The sequence below is a fragment of the Neolamprologus multifasciatus genome, chromosome 11 (assembly GCF_963576455.1).
Source record: "Neolamprologus multifasciatus chromosome 11, fNeoMul1.2, whole genome shotgun sequence".
NCBI classification, from domain to species: Eukaryota; Metazoa; Chordata; class Actinopteri; order Cichliformes; family Cichlidae; genus Neolamprologus; species Neolamprologus multifasciatus.
The window spans coordinates 6,473,920-6,496,670 of record NC_140449.1 but is presented as its reverse complement, the minus strand read 5'-3'; the positions used below and the strand labels follow the sequence as shown (position 1 = coordinate 6,496,670).

The 22,751-nt window shown below is 42.4% G+C and overlaps 1 protein-coding gene across 5 annotated transcripts in view; it reads left to right on the top strand.

Moving 5' to 3' along the window:
• vps13b (vacuolar protein sorting 13 homolog B) overlaps nt 1–22,751 on the top strand; it is a 317,427-nt gene that overhangs the window by 283,993 nt on the left and 10,683 nt on the right. For all 5 annotated transcript variants that reach the window (XM_085178382.1, XM_085178384.1, XM_085178380.1 and 2 more), the window contains 13 exons: nt 1,527–1,682; nt 4,634–4,900; nt 8,715–8,798; nt 8,996–9,171; nt 11,878–12,048; nt 15,006–15,213; nt 16,359–16,547; nt 17,546–17,692; nt 18,853–19,139; nt 19,983–20,110; nt 20,210–20,406; nt 21,552–21,670; nt 22,281–22,731. In XM_085178382.1, the coding sequence (XP_085034508.1) occupies nt 1,527–1,682; nt 4,634–4,900; nt 8,715–8,798; nt 8,996–9,171; nt 11,878–12,048; nt 15,006–15,213; nt 16,359–16,547; nt 17,546–17,692; nt 18,853–19,139; nt 19,983–20,110; nt 20,210–20,406; nt 21,552–21,670; nt 22,281–22,731 (2,580 nt within the window). The remainder of the gene's footprint in view (nt 1–1,526; nt 1,683–4,633; nt 4,901–8,714; nt 8,799–8,995; nt 9,172–11,877; nt 12,049–15,005; nt 15,214–16,358; nt 16,548–17,545; nt 17,693–18,852; nt 19,140–19,982; nt 20,111–20,209; nt 20,407–21,551; nt 21,671–22,280; nt 22,732–22,751) is intronic.

Below are 22,751 nucleotides of genomic sequence, written 5' to 3'. Positions count from 1 at the left end.
GTTCTCCACCTTAAGGCTTAAACTTAACCTCTGCCACCTGGCTGTTAAGACCCCTCTGAGTACGTGCACCAAGTAGGAGATCTCAGAAATGTAGCTCATTTCCACGCAGCTGACAGCGAGGATGACAGATCTTGTAGAGAGTGAATTCAGGGTTTGATTAAGAATGTTATTGTAAAAAAATCTGTCTTCAAACACTAAGAAAAGACCGCAGTGCTGAGAAGCACATAAGGTCTTGACCAAGGTCCCCCCGTGCCCTTTGACCTCAGGAGTAATTTGTTTTTCTTTAAACACATTGAGTAAATGTTCAGCATGTTGAAGCAACTACCCAAAGTGTAAATGTTCAAATTTTCAGTGTTTCAGTCTGGTCGCTACTCCTCTGGGGGATCACTGACCCCGAATCTCACTCTGCTGCTTGCCCCCGCCCCATCTGTCTTGATAGTCCCATGACATGCTTTGTCTTTCTCATGTTTTCTCCCCTTCCTTTTCAACTGTTGCGAGTTTGATGTTGTGCTGGCAGCAGGGTTGACACAGAGTTTCGGTGCTGTAGAAAGTCAGCCCCCCTGCCTCGGGAAGGGGAGAAGGCTTTAGATCTCCCTCTGTATTTATGGTTCTGCTCCTGTATTATGACCAAAATCTCATGAGAAGAATCATACTGTTTGACAAAGGAGTTTCCTTATCATGCAGCTTTGAGCAGCTTCAGATAAGAAGTGGACGGATGATCTGTGAATAACCTCACTGTAGCACAGGTGTGATGGGCGTTTGGCCAGACCACTTGGTTTTTGTACTGAATGTTTGTGGATTTAGGTGGAGGCAGCACCCAGTAAATGCTGCATCACTGCATCATGCATTAATTAAAACCCAGTCAGCTTATTGCAGTGTGTATTTTGTGTATCGGTGAAAGCAAAACAGCACTGTTCGGGCTGCTTCTTTACATATTTTTAGCCCCGCTACCATGTCGAGGCGCACAGTTTAAGGAATTATGGGGAAAATGGTTGGGGGGGAAATTGTCACCACTCTGAAGTTGTTTGACTGTCAAAAGAAAGGAAAGCATCTGTTTATTACTGTTATCCTGAGCCTGTGTGTTTATACCGAGCCACACACATGGATGTGCTCCACACTGAAGTGATGGATATGCAGCTCAAATGGTCGGGGGCCAAAATATGTGCCTCTTATTTAGATGTGTGGAGAAAAGAGTCTTCCACATTCAACCGCACAAGTACACACGCACAAACAATCTGGTCACTACACACACTGCTGTAATAATCTTCCACATCAGCTGTTTTCCACCAGCCAGTTTATTGTGTGCGACCTTCCATTTGTGCTTCCAGCAGCAGCAGGCCTGTTCGGCAACAGTAAACAGGAACTTTGTTGTTCTTTCCCCCCCCTACCAGAATTTCCCAAACACAGTCCTGTTGTTTACTTGCCTTTTGATCGGGGTAAATAAAGGGCAAGAAGGCTAACCTCTGATGTCTGCTAACTTCTGTCTGTGTTTTTGTGTGTATGTTCTGCTCTGTGCTGTCCTCCAGCTGCTGCACATCTGCATCGAAGGATGGGGGAACTGGCGCTGGTCAGAGGCCTTCAGCGTGGACAACGTAGGGACTCTGCTTAGGACCATTCAGTACAAAGGACGCACCGCCTCTCTCATCATCAAGGTCATACAGCTCAATGGTGTCCAGAAACAGGTACTGTCACTTTTTAGTAGTTACTCCTTTACTGACTTCTTTGTTTGTAAAGATTTGTTTGTCTTTTTTTAGTTTTAGTTTTTAAATAAAAGAAATATTACTCATTGGCCATGTAGTTGTTATGGCGGGTATTTTCCGATGAAGGTCAAAGGCTTCCAGAAAGTTAAACATCTTACTTTTCTTGTCGTTGGGTCAGAGTTAATGTGAATAGATTTTAGCAGATCTTTATAATTAGCTGCAGCGATAAAAGAAAAGATGGTGAACAGCATTACCAACCCCCAGATTTCATTTGTAGAAGATTCCAGGTGCAAGACTCTTTATAATTGACAAGCAATGATTTATGGCCCAGATACACCGCAGTAACAAAACAGGACCAGAGTTCTCAACATAATCAAGACTATAGGGATCCTGCAGATTATCTTGCTGCTAACCTGTTAAACATTTACACTGAAAGCAGGAACATGTTTGCTGCATTACGCCTGTTGATTTCTTCTATGTGACACAAAAGCCTGGCTTTTTTCCCAGCACTCATTTCAGGATGAGTGCTTTTTAATCTCCTTTTTTTCCCCCCTGCTTTTGTATGTTATGATTTAGTAGTTGCTTAGCTAACAACAGACTGTCTTTGTCAGTTTTTGTAATCTGTTTTAGAGCAATAAAACAAAAGCTTATGAACTTTAAGCCATCCAAAAACACAATGTGTCCCATCAATCCACAGAGAAGATCACAGCAAATCATAAACCAGCATAAACCAAATACATACACCAACTGTCTGTTTTTTTTCGCTCTAAGAAAAGGAATGAATCATGCTGGAATTTTTCCACAAATAAAAAGCAGAGTCTTCATATTCCTGAAAATGCAGAGATGCCATCAGATTGTAGCTGTGACACTTTGTTATGTAAACAGTGTCAAGTGTCACACACATCTCCCACTCATCCTCCAGACAAAACAGACTCGGCTTCTCGCATTCCTTCTACCATCTGTCCCAAACTTTGATTACATCTTGTTTCCATTGGATGCAGTGATAGAGTATGAACATTGGTCATATCCAATTCACAACAAAAACCCCAGAACGGGACGGCAGCTGCCACTACAGAGAAACGCATGAGTATACCTCAGTCTGGGTTTTCTTTTTGGAGGGTGGGGTTCGTCCTCAGCGCCACACCATGTCCTCTCCGTTACCCTCTTTCTTGCTTCTCTATGGTCTTTTCATTTTCACCTTTTTAGTTCATATTGGCACCTATTGTTAAAAACGTTTATAAAGTGCAGTTTATATTAATCTCCCTCGTACAAGCCCATACGCACATGCGTCTGCACATGGATGCCTGAGAGGGAGAACACTTGTAAAAGCACGTGCATTAGGCCTGCTACTGAAAATTACTGTCAGGATCACTTAAGCCATTGATTGTTTTTTGATCAATGGTTCATCTTTAACATGGAAACAGTGAGTAAAGCTTCATGTTGTTTCCATTACAGTGTGTTCAAAAAGAGAGGTGAAACAAAAAAAAATCTTCTCTACGAAACCAGCTTTCTCTCATTTTTGGTATGTGCTGATATGATAGTCTGTCTATATAGTTAAATGGAAAAGAGAGTTTTTCACAGGACTTACGAGCCATGTGATGTTAATTAAATGGTCTTGTTTAACTGATCATTGGCAGCTCCGAAGCATTCATTGCTGCAATCCTCCCAGAAGCAGACATCCCAGCAAATTCACCCAGTGCAGTGCTTGAAGAACTACAAAAAACCTTCAAAAGCTGTATCTCAAACTCTACGGACATCAATTAGCATGTTAAAGGTTAAAGTTCGTGACAGCACAATTAGAAGAATACTGAACACGTATTTGTTTGTTATGGTTGCTTGGAGAAAGCCTCTTCTTTTCGCCTCTTCTCTGAAAAAGAACATGGTAGCAAAGTTACTATGTTTCAATTGCATTTGAACACACTGCAGTACTTCTGGAGTCGTGTCCTTTAGACAGAGAAGACCAATGTTGAGATGTCTGGTCCCAATGCCCAGGATGACACATTTGGTTGTGTTTGGTTTACCATCTGTCAAACACAGTGGTGGAGGGGTGATGATTTGGGCTTATTTTGTGGACACAGGACCTGGGCACCTTACAGTCAGTGAGCTGTGAGGTCATCTGTCCAACAGCTAAAGCTTGGCCCAAATTGGGTCATGAAACAGGTCAATCTACAGACGGAGTGAAACAGAACAGAATCGCTGGTCCAGTCAGAAATCAACCTGATTGAGGTTTTTTTTTTAAACTCACTGATTTATTTATTTTTTAACTGTGAGTCCAGATCTTCCATGCACATGCATATACTACAAGTTTTTTTTAAAAAGCACAATAAGATGTTCCACACACAGAGTACAGTGTGTGTGTGTGTGTGTGTGTGTGTGTGTGTGTGCGTGCACATATGTGTTTACATTGATTCACACATAAGTCATTTCAGTACAGATTGTCTGTATTTCTGTTAACTGATGTAAGGGTGTGTGTCTGTATGTCACCTTTGAGATGTGGAATAAAATGCAAATTAAGATGTGAATGCAATGGTTTACACATCATTTAAAGTAAAAATACTGCAAGAAAGAGAAAGGTTTTTTAACACACCTCTTAACTTCTCTGTTTTGACGTTATCATTACATTCTTTTTTTATTCCCGTTTAGTACAACATCCAAAACTTATAAAAATGGGGGATGTATATGAAATGTTAGTGATCTTAAACTGTAAGGCAATGAGGAAAGTTACCCTTTATAAAACCGCTGGGAATTGGAAATTATTCAGGTAGAAGTCAAAGCTGATCTTAGTTGGAAGGCGTCTTTTTGAAAACCGTGACTTTCCGACATTCCCAGTGACATGTTGTAAAACTTATCTCATAATTTTAGAAGTTAATTATAAGGCACTAAACATCTTTATTTCTAATTTGGACAATTCTGTCACACAACCCTCTCCCCAGGTAATAATCTGTGGACGGCAGGTCATGTGCAGCTACCTGACTCAAGACATTGAGCTGCGAGTGGTGCAGCACTACGTGGGGCCCGATAGCCAGACGGTAGTCAGGGAATACTGCGACTGCCTGGAAGCAGGAGCCAAGCTGCCATCCTATGTGCTGGAGGATGCAGAGATGACAGAGCTGTGTGTAAGGGCTCGAGGAGACGATGAGTGGTCACAGGATGTTCAGCTGGAACGGAGGGATAGGAGCAGCAGCAGCTTTGTTGTACAGGTAACACAAGTAGAGCTTTAAGTAAGCCTTCCACATATCCAGTAAAGCTTCCCACTTAGTTTCCAGAGTCTTGTCTGTACATGTCTTTACAATCAGAAGCTACATCAGTTACAATTTGTTGCGTGTGCATACTAGCAGATTAAAATGCACACGCGTGCTCCACTGTGCCTGGAGCACGCGTGTGTGTCCAATTGCAAGCTGTCGGATGTGCTAGCCACGCACACAGAGTTTCTCTCACACATTGCTCACACCACTACTTCTGACTGGCTCTCCATCCACACAACATGTTTGGAGCCAGTGACTGGACCACCAACTGTGACCGGATCCTCTTCTCCTGGGTGGCCACAGTGGCAGCGCTTCCATGCTGCTACTCACTGTTAGAGAACAGATTGAGATCTTCCCCTCAGATAGGCTTACAAAGACCCTGCAACCCATAACCCAGCCATGTTGAGAGGTAGAAAATACTGTTTATGCTCTCTCATAACAACGTTAACCATAGACAGGAAACACTAGCTGATATGTGGGCACAGGGAAAGGCTTTGAAGGCACTTTCACACCACTGGATAAGCGCCAGCTCCATCCCTGCTGTTCTTGCGCTTGCTCTTTATTTTTCTTGTGCTTTTTTCCCTGCTGTTCTTGTATTTGTTCTTTATTTTTGTTGTACTGTCTTTCTTTGTCTGCCTCTCTCTTTTTTTTATTTATAAGCCTCACGCTGTTAACAGCTAGCCATCTACCACTCCAGCTCCTGTGTATGTGTGTGTGTTTTGGAAAAGGGGGTCTGAACATCTCTGACTGCACTCCAGCATGCACTGTTATCTTTTTTCGTAGGATCAGCGATTCATTGCACATCTGGAGGGCTGGCTCCAAATGAGAGAGCTGCCTGAACTAGTAGCTGGGTTCTTAGATCTCTCTATCTGTGCCTGTCTCCTGCTATTTCACTCGCTTGTTTCCTCCCTGCCTTTTACCCTCTCGCCCACACACTGGCTCACTCATCTATCTTCTAGTTAACTCCTTTCTTTACTTCATCGTCTGGCATCAAGCCTGTCCACCTGTCCTGCATCCCTCCATTTTCAGTGTTTGTCTTCCTTTTTTTTAAAACTCTGCCTGATGATTCCCTGTATCAGTAATCCATCTGAGGTATCTCCTTTTTCATATCTCATCTTCCTCATCCTTAAATCTTATTTTCAACATTTTTTAAGCATGTGAGCTTTAGAGAAAGCACAGAAGGTCATCGCGACTTTATCCCAGTGGTGAGCATTTTTCAGTTGATCACAGTAGAGCATCTGCTTGCCAAAGTTTTACTCCCTCATCCAAATAAGTCTATTTTGCAAGGGTCTGTATATTAAAACTGAATGTTCACCCTGTCTCTTTGCTCTGCTCTGCTGACCCTACCAGTAAATGAAGTCCCCAGGCTGTCATAAACTAAACCGCTTGTAATGTGAATTGGCATCCCAAGACTTTAATGAGGAGTGAAGAGTAAATGGGACAAACACCAGTGACACATTAAGAGTGCTTAGTGTTTGGTGGGCACACTCTCAGCTTTTAAATCTTGCAAAGATTTAACTGACTGTAATGGGCCACTATCTGGCACTAACAGTTGTCAGTCCTCACAGCTATAGTATTGTGTTGCAGGGCTTTAGGGAGACTTAACATTTAACTGCTGAAAGAAGCCAAGAAACAAAGATTTTTAGGACAAAACATCATTGATGGAGGCAGTAAATATCATGCCAGGGCGTAAAAAGGAGCAAAAGTATTAACGTTTATCCAGTTTATTCATATTTTACATCTTAACCACACAAAAAGTGTCCTTGGCTGCTAGTGTCCTTGATCTCTCAGTCTATTGTCTGTAGTCTTTACAATAACTGGAATAGATTGCAAGTGTTAAAATACTACATCCACTCTAGTATAGTATAACCCAAATCCCCCCCCCCCCAAAAGAAGTTGGAGTACTGCGTAAATTTTAAATACAAGCATGTGCCATTATTAGAAAAAAAGGTTATAATTAAAAAAGTATTAAAATAAAGGTCATTTTGAATTTGATGGCTGCATCAGGTTTCAAAAACGTTGGACTAGGGTAGTTTCCGCTCTTCCTTTAACATCAGTCTGTAAAGGTCTGGGAACTGAATAGATCAGTTGCTGGACTTTTGGGAAAGAAATGTTACCCATTCTTGTCCTGGGTCGTATTTTTCATTTCATGGTGTGTCAAATGTTGTCAACTGGAGAACCGGCAGGCAGCCGGACTTTTTTACTATGAAACCATGCTGTTGTAGTAGATGCATATGCAGTTAGCATTGTCTTGCTGAAATACACAAGGCCTTCCCTGAAATAGAGGTTATATGGATGGAAGCATAATGGTAAATGGCCTGTATTTGTATAGCGCTTTTACTAGTCCCCCCTAGGGACCCCAAAGCGCTTTACACACCCAGTCATCATTCACACACACATTCACAAACTGGTGGAGGCAAGCTACAGTTGTAGCCACAGCTGCCCTGGGACAGACTGACAGAAGCGAGGCTGCCATATCGCGCCATCGGCCCTTCTGGCCAACATCAGTAGGCGGTAGGTGAAGTGTTTTGCCCAAGGACACAACGACCGAGACTGTCCGAGCTGGGGCTCGAACCAGCAACCTTCCGATTACAAGGCGAACTCCCAACTCTTGAGCCACAATTCGCCTCGATTTTAGTTACTCTAAAACCTTCTAGCATTCATGTTGCCCTTCCAGATGTGCAAGGTACCAATTCTATAGGTAATAATGCACCCACACACCATCAGATTCATCCGACCACAGAGCAGTTTTGCCTCAGTCCATTTTAAATGAGCTTTGGCCCAAAGAAGACACTGGCATTACTGGCTCATGTTCACATATGGCTTCTTCTGTGCGTGATAGAGTTTTAACCTGTGTTTGTGGATGGCACAATAAACTGTGTTCACAGAAAATGAATCTGGAAGTGTTCCTGAGCTCCTGCAGTGATTTCCATGACAGAATCACTCCTTTTTTTATCGCCGCGCGTCCTGAGGGCCTAACCAACACAGGCATCTATTATTGATTTTCAACCTTTTGCCTTGCTCCCTGAGATTTCTCATGATTCTCTAATTCTTTTGATGATACTGCATGAAATATTCATAATCTTCATAATTTCACATTGAGCAACATTATTCGGAAATTGCTACACACTTTATTGATGCATTTTTTTTGCAGATTGCATAACGAAGCCCATCTTTTCTTCTGAGAAATCCTGCATTTTTGTATCCACTCACATTACGGCCCTGTTGCCAGTTAACCTAATTAGTGCAAAATGTTCCTGCAGCTGTTTCTTTTTAGTACCAATTAGTTTTCCGGTCTTTTGTTGCCCTCTCCTAACTTTTTTGGGACGTGTTGTAGCCATTAAATTCCAAAAGAGCCAATATTTTTCTTAAAAAGGTGCATTTTCTCAGTTTAAGCATTTAATGTTTTCAGTGTTCTGTTGTGAATAAAATATGAGATTATGAGATTTCTTAATTATTGCTTTCTATTTTATTTGCATTTTACACAGCGTTGCAACTTCCCATCAGTCATAAAAGGCTCATGGGGTAGTGTCATCATCCCACTCTGTGGGCAGGCAGCCAGGCGGGTGGCATGAACACCCAACACATAGATCAAGAATGAGGCAACAAAGAATTTTCAAATTCATATCATAGGAGCATTTGTTAAAATGCTCAGTCTAGTTCAAATATGACCAAATATCAAACTCAAGGTCAGAGGTCAAGTTTGTTGAAAATCCTTCAGGCTTCTTTGGCATTGATATCTTCTAACAGCTAGTTTGTTTCCTTTCAGGTGCCTTGTTCTAATGGCTCATTGCTTTATGTTCTGTGCACTCTCATCACAATCGAACCCAACTCTCATATGCAGCAAAGAGTGGTGAGCATCTGTTACAATATTTCCTGTTACAGAATATTTTAAACCTTTTTGTTTTGATCTCTGGGAACTAAGTAATTATCCAACACTTAAGATTAAGAACTTTACATGTTTGGTGTAATCATTATTTTTCCTGATTTAGTTTTGCTCTCATCAGTTTGTCTTTTCATTGATTGTTCTGTATGAAAACCATGTTCCAGGTGGTTTTCAGTCCACTGTTTGTCATGAGGAGCCACCTGCCGGACTCTCTAATCGTTCATATAGAGAAGAGGAGCCTCGGACTGCGAGAAAGCCAGCTAATACGCGGACAGGGTCACCAGGAGCCCCTGCTAAACACGGAAGCTGACCTCACCCACCATCTCACTTTCCAAGCCAGGTAAAAAAAAATGCATTGGTCCAAAAAAGGACATAGTAGTTCAGGTAATGTCTAATACCTTTTCATGCTTAAGATCTATGAAACACTATACAACACACCTCAGCTTCACAAACATGTTACATGTTACAATTTCTGCACATCTGACATCACTCCTAATGATGGTGGTAGGCTCTTGCTACGATGCAGTTTAACCTCATATTCTTGTCATTTGGTCTTAACCAAAACTATTCTCTTCCAGCGGACATTTTCAGTGTCCAATTTAGTTGTTTTAGTCCTTTTGCACTGCCTTTATTGTGCACTGCCTAGACAAAAAAAACCTCACCACATGGCAAATAGGTGAGCACCTCCCAGTGGTTTTTAGGTGTAGGTTTAGCAACTTTATGTGCCTAAAAATACTGAATGGCAGGGTTTTTTAGTGTATTTTTCTTTCTCATGACAGTGGCAGGATTTGTCAAGCTCAAATTGTGAAAGAGTGGTTCAGGGAGCATGAGATATAATTTTCACACATAGACTGGGAACGCACACAGAACCAACACACAGAGGAAGCCACCTTGGCAGCAGCTGACACATAGCTTCAATTCTGATATTTTAGGTGGGGCCATCGTTACACCTCATTTAGATAAAGCCCCAGCAAAGCAGTTTTTTTCCAGTTTGTGTGTGTAGAAATAATACTTTTTTATGTCTATGTTTGCATGAGGTAAAAAATGTATGCGCACTAGCCCTGTGTCTGTGTGTGGTCCGTGCCTGTCGTTGTCTTGGTTAGAAATGTGCCAGTGTAAGTGTGACAGATGCCACTTCATCATGGGCAGAGGCTGTCACATACATCATTGCTACGCCTATTACTCGCCCCAGTTTGTCCTTATGTGTTTGCACATATTTCCCATAGCCTCTGTGTAAGAAACCAATAACTGTGCAATTTATCATTGTAGCCAAGTCCATCAAAGAAATGCTAAGAAATTCATTTGTATTTTATCTGTTTTATCTAGCATCACCACTACACCTCATTTCATGTCATATATATATGTACATGGCATGTGTTTTGGCGCATGGTGTCGTTCAGTAACAGAAGTGTTTATGTTTCAGTGTGTGTGGCCCCAAGGGAAATAGCTACCACATGCACATATTGTTTTGTTGTTGCTTCTACTATATTTGTTATCTTTCCAAATGTAATTTAAGTTGTTTTATGCAAATACATAAGGGGGGGGTGCTGGGTGGGGGTGGGGGGGTCAACCTTTTGGTAGCAAGTGGTGGTGATCTGAATAAACAGAGTAAACGTTGAGTGTAATTGACTCTCCCTGAGAGATTTTTTTTTTTTTTTTGCTGTAACTGTTGTGTTTACATATCTGGTCACAAAGTTTGTTTTGATTTCAGCTGCCATAAAGGAACCGCAGTGGCTGTACAGTGACTGGGAATGTATTTGGCCCCTGCTGTTGAAGATAAATCCTTTTCAGTTGTACAAAAAGCAAGCTCAGAAAGAACTAAGTGTCTTGTCTTTCTAGATTGCAACCACAATGCTCCTCGTGTTTACGATCCGTCCGCTGCCTAAACCGTTTCAAACCGCACAAACTTGCATACTCTCCTCTCCTGTCCCCCGCAGCTCAATCCATCCCTCATCCCTCTCCGTTCTCATAAGCACACACTACAAGCCACAATTGTAAACATACACACATTTCGTACAGATGCACACAAGGCCCCCCTTCCCCCCCGACCCCAAACCCCTAGGACAGATCCAGTCTGTTCGCTGGTCAACAGCTCATCTTTCCTTCCTGTAATTACGCATAGTTGTGGGCTTTAATGGACGAGGTAGAGAACAGAGCTGTGGTCTCCGCACAAGAGACACAGACAAGTCTTAACCAGAACTCTTATGTCCTGCTCTCCTCGTTCTGGCCACCACATTAGAAGATCAAGAGTTACAATCAGAAGCCTCTTCCAGTTTTCCCCCTCAGGAACTGCTCTGGATGAGAAGCTTCCCGTCAACACCTTGTCCCTCTCGTCTGTCTTGCCCCAGATCCATAAGCAATAGCCCCTGTGTTCCCTTTATAGCACAATGGGCTCTATTAATAAACTACTGCTCTGGGGTAAGGGGCTGCTTTGCTTTGGCCAAGTGGAACTGGATGCTGCCCAGATAAAGAGAAGAAGTTATTAAACTGTTGGATTTCTTTCTCTTGTTGTTGCAAAGCCATAATTGACCAGTGTCTGGGACCTAGGTATTCAGTGGGGTTATTTACTGCCATTTAGCTTTTTTTCTCTGATCCTTATGAGTTTGTGTTTGTAAGACAAGACTGCCTGTCATGAAGAGGAGTCCATAACAAAAGGCAGATTGAACCCGCTTCAAGGTTTTAGGGCAAAAGTGGAGTGTAGCTATGGGTCACTTTAATTGCATCGAAAAGAACAATGGGAATAGTCAGATGTTGTCAAAGGATGTCTTGTTTTATAGTGAAATAAAGTATATTTGAATTGTTTCTGGTGTAAAATAACATACTGCCAAGCCAGATTTGCTGGGAAAAAATTATTTTGTGTCACAGGCAGTGCCTTTATTTATTTACTTTTATCACACTTTCACTGAACTTGATATCTCCTAATCTTTGAGTTGTCTCATGTCTCTTATCAAATCTAGGGTGTCTACTTTCTCCATGAACACACGTCACAGTCACACGCTGTTTGAGGAAATTGTAATGATTTTATGTTTGTGCTTTCTCTCTTTAGGGAAGATGAAGATGCTTCGCACTGCGCTGTGCCCATCTCCACCAGCCTAATCAAGCAGATACTGAATAAGACTGGACACGAGGACAACCCAGAAAACATCTTGGCTGATTTCTATGGTCCAAAGAGAAGCAATGAGCCTCCATGGCCTTATGTCATCAAAGATGCTGACAGGTACTCTTTGCATTGCATTGCCTGGCAGATTTGATGTGGGATATATGTTTGCAAGGGTGCAAAGTGCTGTGAATATTTCTTTACTGGCAGATGTTTTTTTTTCATTCTCTACTTAAAAACAGTTTTCTTTCTGTTCATCAAGACACCTCGTGATCTTTTTAATAAGTAGCATCAATAACTTTTTTTCATCCCTGTCATGGCTCTTTTGTGGCTAGCATTAAATTTAAAGTTTCATAATACGCAGCCCACCAGTGTGTTATTTTTCTAATGCTTAGCTTCTTACAGCATTCCTCCTCAAAGCAGAGAGTTGTGCAAGCGAGCCTTTATTGAAAGAAGCTTCTTTTTATTGCTCCCTCTTTGTTCTCATAATAAAACGGTTAACTGCAAAGACAATGCAGAGCCATGCATCAGACATTAGCAGCAATACCACTGCTGTCCCCACAGACCGGAGATTAAGGCTGTCATCCTGTCACAGTCCCACTTTCTCACACAAGTGAGAGGGTCTTGCATTTGGTTATGGCTTGGCCCATCTCTGCAGAGCATGCATCGTATATACACTTGTATGTGTATGCCTGCACTTGTGTAAATGTGGCCCGTGGATGAGTTTACGTATAGTGTCAGGCAGGACACACATGGGAATATGTCTACAAATGTCATTCTGGGAATCATCTTGATAGCAGCAGTAGGAGACGCAGCCACATGCTCTCCCACAGGCTCCAAGTTACAAAGAGTCCCAGCGGATCTGCTGGACATGTGGGCCATATGTCTGCTTGTGGTTGCCTTGGTTTCCCTACACTTGATACATATGCAAACACACACACACAGATTGTTGCTATGCACATGTGTGTATACACACTTATACCATTGTGTTGCACTTACACCACCGTACACATCGCTCACCTTTAAATGTCACACACTGCGTCTGTGTGGAGGGCTGGTATCGGGTGTTAGGTTTCTCTTTGAATCGGGCCTCTCTATTTTTCCTGAGAGACAAAGTCCAAGGCCAAAGCTCACTTCCCATCATAGAAAGCGGCAGTTTGTCTAATCTGTGAAGTTGCTGCTCCGAAGGAGCATCGGGAAAAATGTTGAGGGAAAAGGGGGATGTCATTAGGATTAATAGCTCTGATTGCTGTCTTTAAACACACTCAAAACTTGGACAGAAAGCTAAAGCCACAGTTTAATTTGTATATTATTCTTTAATGCTGATAATAGTGATAGAGTTTGCTGTTTGGAAATAGTACTCGGTCTTCCTGGCACAGTCAAGAAACCAGACCAACACCAAGCAAGCTCCTTGGCAGGCAGTGTGTAAATATTGTGCCTTAAAAGGGCAAAGGAAGTTTAAAGTGGTAAATGTTTCTTTTTATTCTCTTTGTTGGGTTTTTAAAGGCAGTGGGGCACCTCCATAATCATTTAAAAAAAACACCCTCTTTTTGTGGTGTACTCGAGCTGCTATGTGTACGGGTTTTGAGAGCAGCAGCCTCTCAAAATTCACACTTTTAAAACCCTAATCTCCAGAATCACTGGGGTTAGACTAAAGCTGCTGAGCACATTATTTTCCATTACAGTTTTGTGATCTCTCCAGTATGATTTATGAGCCCTGCACTTTTTTGTCCCCATCTCCAAGGTCAGTGGTGCATTTAACCACACACACACTACCATAAACACCAGTAAATGGTAAAGAAAAGCTGTTCCCAGTGTTTTTGGTCCCATTTCACTGCAGTCAGTCTTTGGGTTTGTGAGAAGTTTGAGCTGACAGGTTGGTAGGTTGAGCAGAGTCCAGGCAGCCTTGTGGGAGAGAGAAGACTGGTTCGCCTTTGATGGCTTTGAACTTCAGAGTAAGTCTGAGTTTGTTTGGTTCTCTTCTGGCACTCAGCACTGTTTAGGGCTCACAAGATGATGATTACCATGAAATGAGTGCCGTGTCAGTGAATTAGTGGAAAAATGAGTCTGTCTGTCTGCCTGTTTGTCTGTGTCTCAACATGCCCATGTGTGATCCCAAATGTCTTGTCAACTGTTCTCTGGATCTGTTTGTATTGCATAACTTGTTTGCAGACCACTTCTGTCTGTGTATTTGTTTAGCCTGTGTGACTGCTGTCAGTACATTATTGGTCAGCACGAGGTGTGATCAAAAAGTTCTGAGAACAAGAACAAAAAAAATCAAAAGCCTTTCAAGATTTCAATTTGGCGTATCTCACGTTCGAGGTCAGTGACTCATACACCACTGGACTGTTTTCAGCAAAGCTGCTATTTTTAGATCTCTCAGTGGAACTGAGAGGAATGTCTCTCAGCACTTGAGCAGCTGCAGTGGGTGCTGGTACTCCTTCCATGTCTCAAAATGGCGATCCTGCAGCTTAACGTTCATCTGAGCTGCCACTCCGAGTCCAGATCATTTTCTCTGAACGTTCTTCCTCAGACACTTCAGTGCGCTACAGCTCTGCATCGATAGTCTCAGCCGGGGGTCAACTTCATAATACACAACCCGATCAACGCTGGGGAAAAATGACGAGCTTGCTCTCTGTATCGCTCCTCACCTCACACCTTAACCCTTCACACAAATGTTGGACCTGTTTGTTTGTTCTCTGCTCAAATTTGAGATCTATGGTGACATCACAGTCAGTGCACACAATCACTGATTATAAGCACAGTTGAAGTGGTTAGAATGAGACAACCAGGAAACTGTCTAAAAATAGCAGGAGCCTTGGAAGCTGCCCAGCATATGTCAGATTTGCCAAATTTAAACCATGTAAGGTTTCCATTTTTATGGAGTGTTTTGATAAAGTTGATTATTAAGACTGAAAGGGTGAGACATTTAATTCTTATACGGTGCAGCAGTGCTTAAAATACTTTAGTGTAAAATGATGCAAACCTTCGACTCAAGTGATCATTTTCCTCAAATCAACTTCTCCATACTGGGATTCTGCTGGAGTGATTTATCCAAGAAGTGTTCTCTCCAACAGGTCAGTGCTCGAGCCTCTTGCACAATGGGACAGTCCTATGCAGGTGAAGCTCTCCTGCTGGAAACCTGGTCTAAACACGCTCCTGGTGGAGCTGCTCCCCTGGGCCTTACTGGCCAATGATTCCCAATGGGATCTCTGGCTTTTTGAGGGAGAGACCATCGTACTGCAGATACCAGCCGGCAAGGTCATTGTACCGCCCAACTTCAAGGTAGAGTGCGACAAGATCTTTGTATGCATATGGGAGTATGTAAATGTATATGGGAGTTGTTTAAACACTCAAAGCTACAAAAGATAAAAATAGCCCAAGTCCCTAAAAATCTCCTTAAAGTCCACAGATTCTGTATTTAGTTGCATATTTTTCATCCTGAAGCTACCAGTTAATGTTCATATTCCAGTCTCCAGGCCTTGATTTGTATCATAGCCTTAAAGATCAGTAAGAGTCCAAAACAAAGTCTCAAACTTTCATTTATTTCTTATTTTCTTCAAAGTACATTTCCAGTAATACTCATTCTTATTTTGAAAGACATTAATAGACTGTATTGTACTTGCCAACGTCTTTGTGACATCATGACAATAGTCGTAATAATTCAGCAAATATATATTTTGACATCAGGACATGGATGTCTTTTTGTGGCATTAAAGCCATTATTATGGAACCAGCTCTTTTCTCACTTCAGTCTCGACTAATAAGCACAAAACCTGAGATCATTCACCAGAGCTGCATTACAACAATATTCCCTGCCTAAGTCTTTAACTGCGGCCAAGCTCTGTCACCGTATACTGCAGGCATGCATTCTCACTGGCTTCTGAGATCAGAAAGAACAGCCTGCAGATGGTTTTCCCCCTTTGGAACGTAACACACACACACATACGCACATTTCTCTGTCAGAAACCCAGCGCTAAGCGGGAAGGCAGTGTATCAAAGAACAAGACCTAATATGGTTCAGCACGAGGAAACAAAATAAAAAGTTGTAAATGTGTAATAGCCTGTGAAATAGAAACAAATACATCGTTGTTTCCATAGCAACCTCCTATTTATCATGGAGCGACACGTCGAGAGAAGACAGTTGCAGCTGCAACTCTCACACCGGATTGGTTTAATAGGAGAAGGCTGGTGTTTTGATCATCAGTATGCTCCAGAGCCAGATGAACAATCAGTGTGGAGCACTGAGGTTACTAGTAATGAATTCATACAGTACTTTGTGAGGACTGTATGAATTGATATACAGGAGCACTAAGTTGAGCTTTCTGGGGAGAAGTCACAGCTTCAAATTTGATAGTAAATTTTTTGATGCTTCCTTCATTCTCTGTCTCTTCATTCTCTAACCTGAACTCCTGTTCATTGCAATCCAGGAAGCATTCCAGATTGGTATCTACTGGGCCCAAACTAACACTGTCCACAAGTCTACAGCCCTGAAACTAGTTCATGACCTAACTTCTCCTCGGTGGAAGGAGGGCTCAAGCTCAGAGGTGGTCACTCTGGATGAGGAGGGATATGTTGAAGCAGACATCACACTGGGAGCCTTCCCTGGTAAACAGAAGGTGAGGGAAACTTCAAAGCTTTTTTAATATACAGTCGCTCACTGGGAAAGTGAAATAGTTTGTTAAAACTGAAGTGAAGTTTAGGCATATTTGTCAAGAAATGTTTTTAATTTGGGGGTTTTGTCCATATATCTTAGGTTTATTTATTTTCTGCCAGTTATTGAATTACATTGTGGTTTTTTCTTTTCTTTCTTTCTTTTTTTACAAAGCCATAATGTGGTTTAAATCAAAAAGTTCTGATGAATTATTAGGGAGGCAAGTGGAAAAGAATACATAATTCTTGAAGAAATAATTGTAATATATTTCCCAAATCAACAGAGCTCCTACCAGCATGAGAACTCACCGGCTAATTCGATAGATACACATCTTTAAATGCTCTTTGAAACAAATGTCTAATCAGCCAATCACATAGTAGAAACTCACTGTGCTCAGGCATGTAGACACGGTCAAGTGGATCTGCTGAAGTTGAAACCAAGCATCAGAGTCTAGAAGACAGGTCATTTAAGTGACTTAGAATTGATGCCAAGTGAACTGGTTTTTCAGAAACTGCTGATGCACTTGGATTTCCTCAAACAGCCACCAGTGGGTTTACAGAGAATTATGTGAAAGAGAAAAAGCAGCCAGTGTTTAGCAATATCCTGGGAAAAAATAACAAAGTTGGAGGCAATGGTGAAATTAGAAAGACAAAAAACATGTGCATCTCTGAACACACCTCCTTGACATTGGAAGCAGGTAAAAGACATCAACAGAAAAGCACACGCAGTGCCGCTCCATCCTGAGAACTGTAAAATAAGGCCACGTTTCCCTGTCTGATGAGTCTCAATCTCTGCATAGGCACAGAATATGGAGCGTTGACAGCATGGATCCATCCTGCCATCTATTCACCATTTGTCGTCATCGTGACCACATGATGACTTACAGATCTCACAAGAAGCAACGTTGTTACTTTCTTTAATCATTTATCGCTGACAGCTTATTGCCTGTTCTTCCCTCCGTAGCTGTGTCAGTTCTGTGTGTCATCTGTGGTGAGACATGGCATCCAGATCTTGCAGATAGAGGACAGGACAATTCTTGTCAACAACACTCCTTACACTATACACTACAGGCCCCTGCTGAGTGACCACGCACTGGCAGCTGATGACCAGGTAATTTGAATGCTTTTCCCTGTCACAGGGAGGGAATGAAGGTTTCTCTGAATTCTGTTTATCATCTTTGACTTAATGAGCTGAGAATTTTGACAAATGTTAAAATGTGAAACACAGCAATGCAGATTCAGTATATTTTTAGTATGTTTCAAACTAGACAAGGACAATTCATCATACATCACAACACCTGGCCATGTCCTCAACTGTTAGCTCTTACTCAGAGTTTCATTTCACAATGCTACTTTCTTGCTTATGGTCCTGCGTCATGTCTCTCCTGTCTGCCTGCTCAAGTTCCTGAAGCTTCAAACATACATTTTATTCCCCATGCACATTGCAAACGCAGTGTGTCTACCCCAGCACACATACCCCGGGATGTTGCAAGCCGTTTTCCATCAGATCATGTCCCAAACCTTCCCCCAGCCCCCTCTCTCCCTCTGCCGTTCTCACCATGTGGCAATGGCACTTCATAGGGACATTAGACAAACACCCAGAATTGGATGCAGGTTTCCTTCCTGCTTTCATCTGCTGCTTGTCCCTAAAGAGGGCAACAATGTTGTGATGTCATTTAACAAGCTTTCAGATCCCCTTATGGAAGGATGGCAAAGCTTGCCAGTTGCCACTAATTGACTGAAAAACCTTTTAAAAAAAGAGCTTAAGAAACTAAAGAGCGGGCGATGGGCTTAACAATAACACAGACCGCAAACAAGGCTAGGAATGCCTTTCTAGTTTGTCTATTCATCATGCTTAGAGCCTAATCCCTGCAGTCCTATACTACACACTGCTCACTGGCTGTTAAGCCAGCACAGCAGGGCTTCTCTGCTACCAATTTAGCTCTAAGATCAGTGGGAGAAAGAATAGAGTAGAATAACAATGTGGTTTTACCATGTATCTTTTGTTGTAATCACTTGCATCTTCTTTGCTCTCTGGCTTTCTTTTCTTCTTGGCCTTCATGTCCCATCTCATATCCTGTTTTCTGATCACATGTTTGACCATTTCTCCTCTTTATTCTCATTTGCTCATGTCACCTTGCCCTCTCTTTTTGTCTCTTTTGTTTTTCCCCCTTCATCTGTCATTTATTTATATTCTTACCATGATTTATTTTCCTTTTTCTCTCCTCTCAACTGCCTTCTTATAATATTTATATTATGTACTCTTCCCAGATCTGTGAGATACCAGAGACGGCCACGTTCACACTTCTTCCCCCTGAGAATTCATCCCAAGCCAAACCGTGCTCAGTGCCATGCTGGGACCTCCTCCAAACCAGCGTCCAGGGAATGGTGGAGTTCCCTTTGCCACTCAGACACATGCTCTTCAGCTTGTTTCCAAGGCCTGACGCCGGTGTTGGATCTGCAGCATGGAGCCTTCCCGCTCCCATCCGGCAAGACTTCCCCAGGCAGAGTTTATCTGTTCCCAGGGAACCAGACTCAGGGGGTGGCCTGAGCAGCAGGTGGGTGAAGCAGAACATTTGCGGTTTGCTGGCCGTGACAGTCCATTTAGAGCTGGGCACCGAACCCCAGCTGGCACTAGACATAAAGAGAGGAGACACTGTAGCTAGTCACACTTTGTTACACACTGATGATGAAGCAGGAGGAGAAATCCCCTCAACATTTCCACTGTCAGTTTATCAGCTGCTCTTGTGCAATTCATCCATCTGAATTTCGTGTTGTTTTTCTCTTCTTTTAATCTAGTGTAGCCCATTTAGATAGCTGGTTGGATGGCTTTCAGGGACTGAACACACAGTGATATATACACTTGGTGATAAATAGCTCATAAATGGACAATTTCGTTTTTTACGGATACACCCGTATGATTTGGTGATAAAACTGGCCAGCTTTAGTTCATTTTCTTCATTTGTGCATAATTGTATGTGTAGTCAGACACACAGATATAAACACAAATACAAACATGGACACACACACACAGTGATGATGCATTGCCTGGGTTCAGTTAAGGCTCTGCCCCTAGATGCATTTAGAGATTTGCAAATGGACATTGCAATAATGTGACGTTTGACGTGTTGACGGGTGTGTGACTGCTTATCTGCGTGTGGTTAGAAAGGGCTGGGATGTGAGCTGTCTGGAGACAGTTTATTTATGGGTTTATTCCCCTGTTATGGCCAGAGCTGAGGTGGAGGTACATCATAGATGTGATTTGTCGGTCTGTCCATTTGTCTGTCAGCAAGATTTCCTAGAAAAGGATGACTTCATGAAACTTGTATTCAGTTTTGTGCCGATCCAAACAATTTCTTCAAATTGTCCTTTTACCTTATTCGTGTTATTTTGTCGTGCAGAGCAATAGTCCTGACCTATCAGGAGCACCTTGGAGTGACATACATCACCCTTAATGAAGACCCTTGTCCCCGCATGCTAATCCACAACAAGTGTCCTATCCCACTGCTTTTAAAGGAAAATGTCAAAGGTAAGCAGGGCACCTTCTGGCTACACTGGAAACCTCTCCTCTGTGGTTAAACTCACAATTTTTCTCTTGCATGTTTTTTTCCTCTCTTTTGTTTCACAGAAACTCCAAGGACTGAGGTGTACTGTCGTGCTCTGCCTGCTAACTGTTCCCTGCACCATGAACTCTGTTACCACTTTTCCAGTTTCCCAGAGTGCAAGCAGAAAGAGATGCTGCCCACATTGCTGCTGAAAAACACCTCGGACCACAGCACCACCGACTGGACAGACCCCATAGATATCAACTGCCCTGGCACTCAGGTAAAAGAGTAGTATTTGAAGAAATGTACCACTTAAGTCATAGGTGTCAAACTCTGGCCCGCGGGCCAAATTTGGCCCGCAGCCTAATTACATTTGGCCCGTGAAGCCATACCAAATTACTATTAGAGCTGGCCTACTGGTATTATACAGCTAATATATATATTGTTTAGTATTAAGCTTTGCTTGTTCCATATTCAGTTTTTCAGCAAAACTTGTTTGAGTCCATAAGAAAAGATTCATTCTTATATCTAGAGGAAGATTTTTTTTCAATAAATATTAATGTTAGCCCGCAACTTTGTTCCAGTTTTGAATTTTGGCCCACTGTGTATTTGAGTTTGACACCTCTGACTTAAGTCATACCTCCTCCTAGTGATAGACCAATCTGAACTTTTGACCTAAACACACAGAAACACCTTTCCTAACACCACAGATGTCAGTGATAACAGAACCTCAGCAGCAGCTAGATGGAGCCAGAGTTCATTATGTTTTGCTGGTAATGAAGATTAGCCCTGTCACAGTCTTGTGACTGATGATGATGATAAAATACAAGCACCCAGGTTTTCACTTATTTTTCTTTTAAATTAGTTTCGCATTAGGAAAACAAGTTAACAATTAAGCTTGGCTTGTGTGGCTGATCCATTACAAATGAAAATCAGGTTTTAGAGGTATGTCTGAACCTTCTTCACGCAACATTAGTTTTTCGTTTTGTGCGTGTTCTGGGGTTAAATGGTGATCCAGGGTAAGAATTTTCGGTCTGGTCCGGGGTAGTAATGTAGGGTTAGCAAAATGTTAAGGAGCTGTATGTGTAATGTTTACTGTTGTGTCTAGGCAGCTGTGGGTTGGCGGGGGTGGGGTGGTTGAGGCTCTGTATCTCTGGTTACTGTGAAGTCTGACCTGTGTGGTAGGGGTGAGAAGTCAAAGGCTAGACTTGTTATGACTGCTTAGCCAAGCGTTCAGCAGTGATCTGCTTCCTTTCTTCACATGACTGTCTGATGACTCTGAACCTGGAGTGGCATAGGTTAAAGTCAGACACGTGTAACTTCTGAAACACACACACTGACCTGAGCTAGAACTGTGTAAAAGTTCTTCTTCAAAGTATCATGTGACGAATAATGTCTAGTCATTAGTTTTCTGCTGCTGTTCAGGTGGTGTTCCTGCCAGGCTTTGGCTGTCTCTACATAGACGTGACCTATGAGAAAGGCACCCTGGTTCTGTCTCTGGCACCAGAGGGCAGCGTGGACACTGTAATCAACCAACACAGCAGGTATGCGTGCACAGGCAGTGGTTTTATTGTTGTCGATTTATGTTCCCTACATAATTGAGCCACGAGAAATCAAGCATGCATGTTGTTGTTCCTAACCTCAAGCTATCTACCCCTGTGCCTATTACTGTGTTCACTTCCATTTGCTTTATGATTACTGTTAACAGCTATGTTTTCATGCAGTACTCAAAACATGAAGAAACAGGCATCATTTTCACCACAGGAGGGCAATAAAAGCTTCTAGTGTTGTCATGAGCGTAGTTAGTTGTACAGTAGAACATAGCATTACAGCTTTATTCCATTACATCAACACATGCAAGCTGCTTTGTCATTTTTGGCAAAACAGGATATTAATATAATCACATGTTAGGTAAATGTAAACAAATTACCTCAGACAATGATCTTTGTTAAAGTGCTCTGGTAGATGGTCCCTTATTATCCTTTACAAATAATCACAGCCTGGAAAAGTTTCCTGACTGTACCGAAGAAATGACAAATAATTTTATGGCTTCTTTAACTGTTGCTATATTTTCATTTGTAAATACCATTTATTTTTAATAGTTTCTGTTCTTCCTGTTGATGTTTTTGGTTAATATTTCTGTTTTGTTTTCAGGTCGTCCACGCTGTCTGTTTGCATCCTCCTGAGTGAGGCCAGCATGGTGCTAAGTGATGATATCACCAGTCCCACCAGTTCGGTGGAGCTCCTGAGACTCACATTAACCAAACTACTCCTAAGCCTGGCTCCCACGCCTATCTCCCTGCCCCCGGAGCTAGCCGTTGACCCCTCTGTGGGTACAGCAGCCATCCCAGCTCTGCTGTGTGACTCATCTCTCATCGAGGTGTGGTGCTCCAGTTTGCAATTGGACAACCAGTTGTATAACCGGGCAAGTTTCCACTTCCCTGTGCTGCTGTGCCAAGATCAGAGAGGGGGAGTTGAACCTGGGAGTCTGTGGAGCCGTGATGCCAACCCCACTGAGTCCCTTGAAGCAATGAATGAGTTCAAACGCTCCTGTTTTCTGCAGATGAGGCTGACGCTGGCTGGGGACAGATGCACGGTGGAGGAGGTTCGATTAGTTCCCATCTC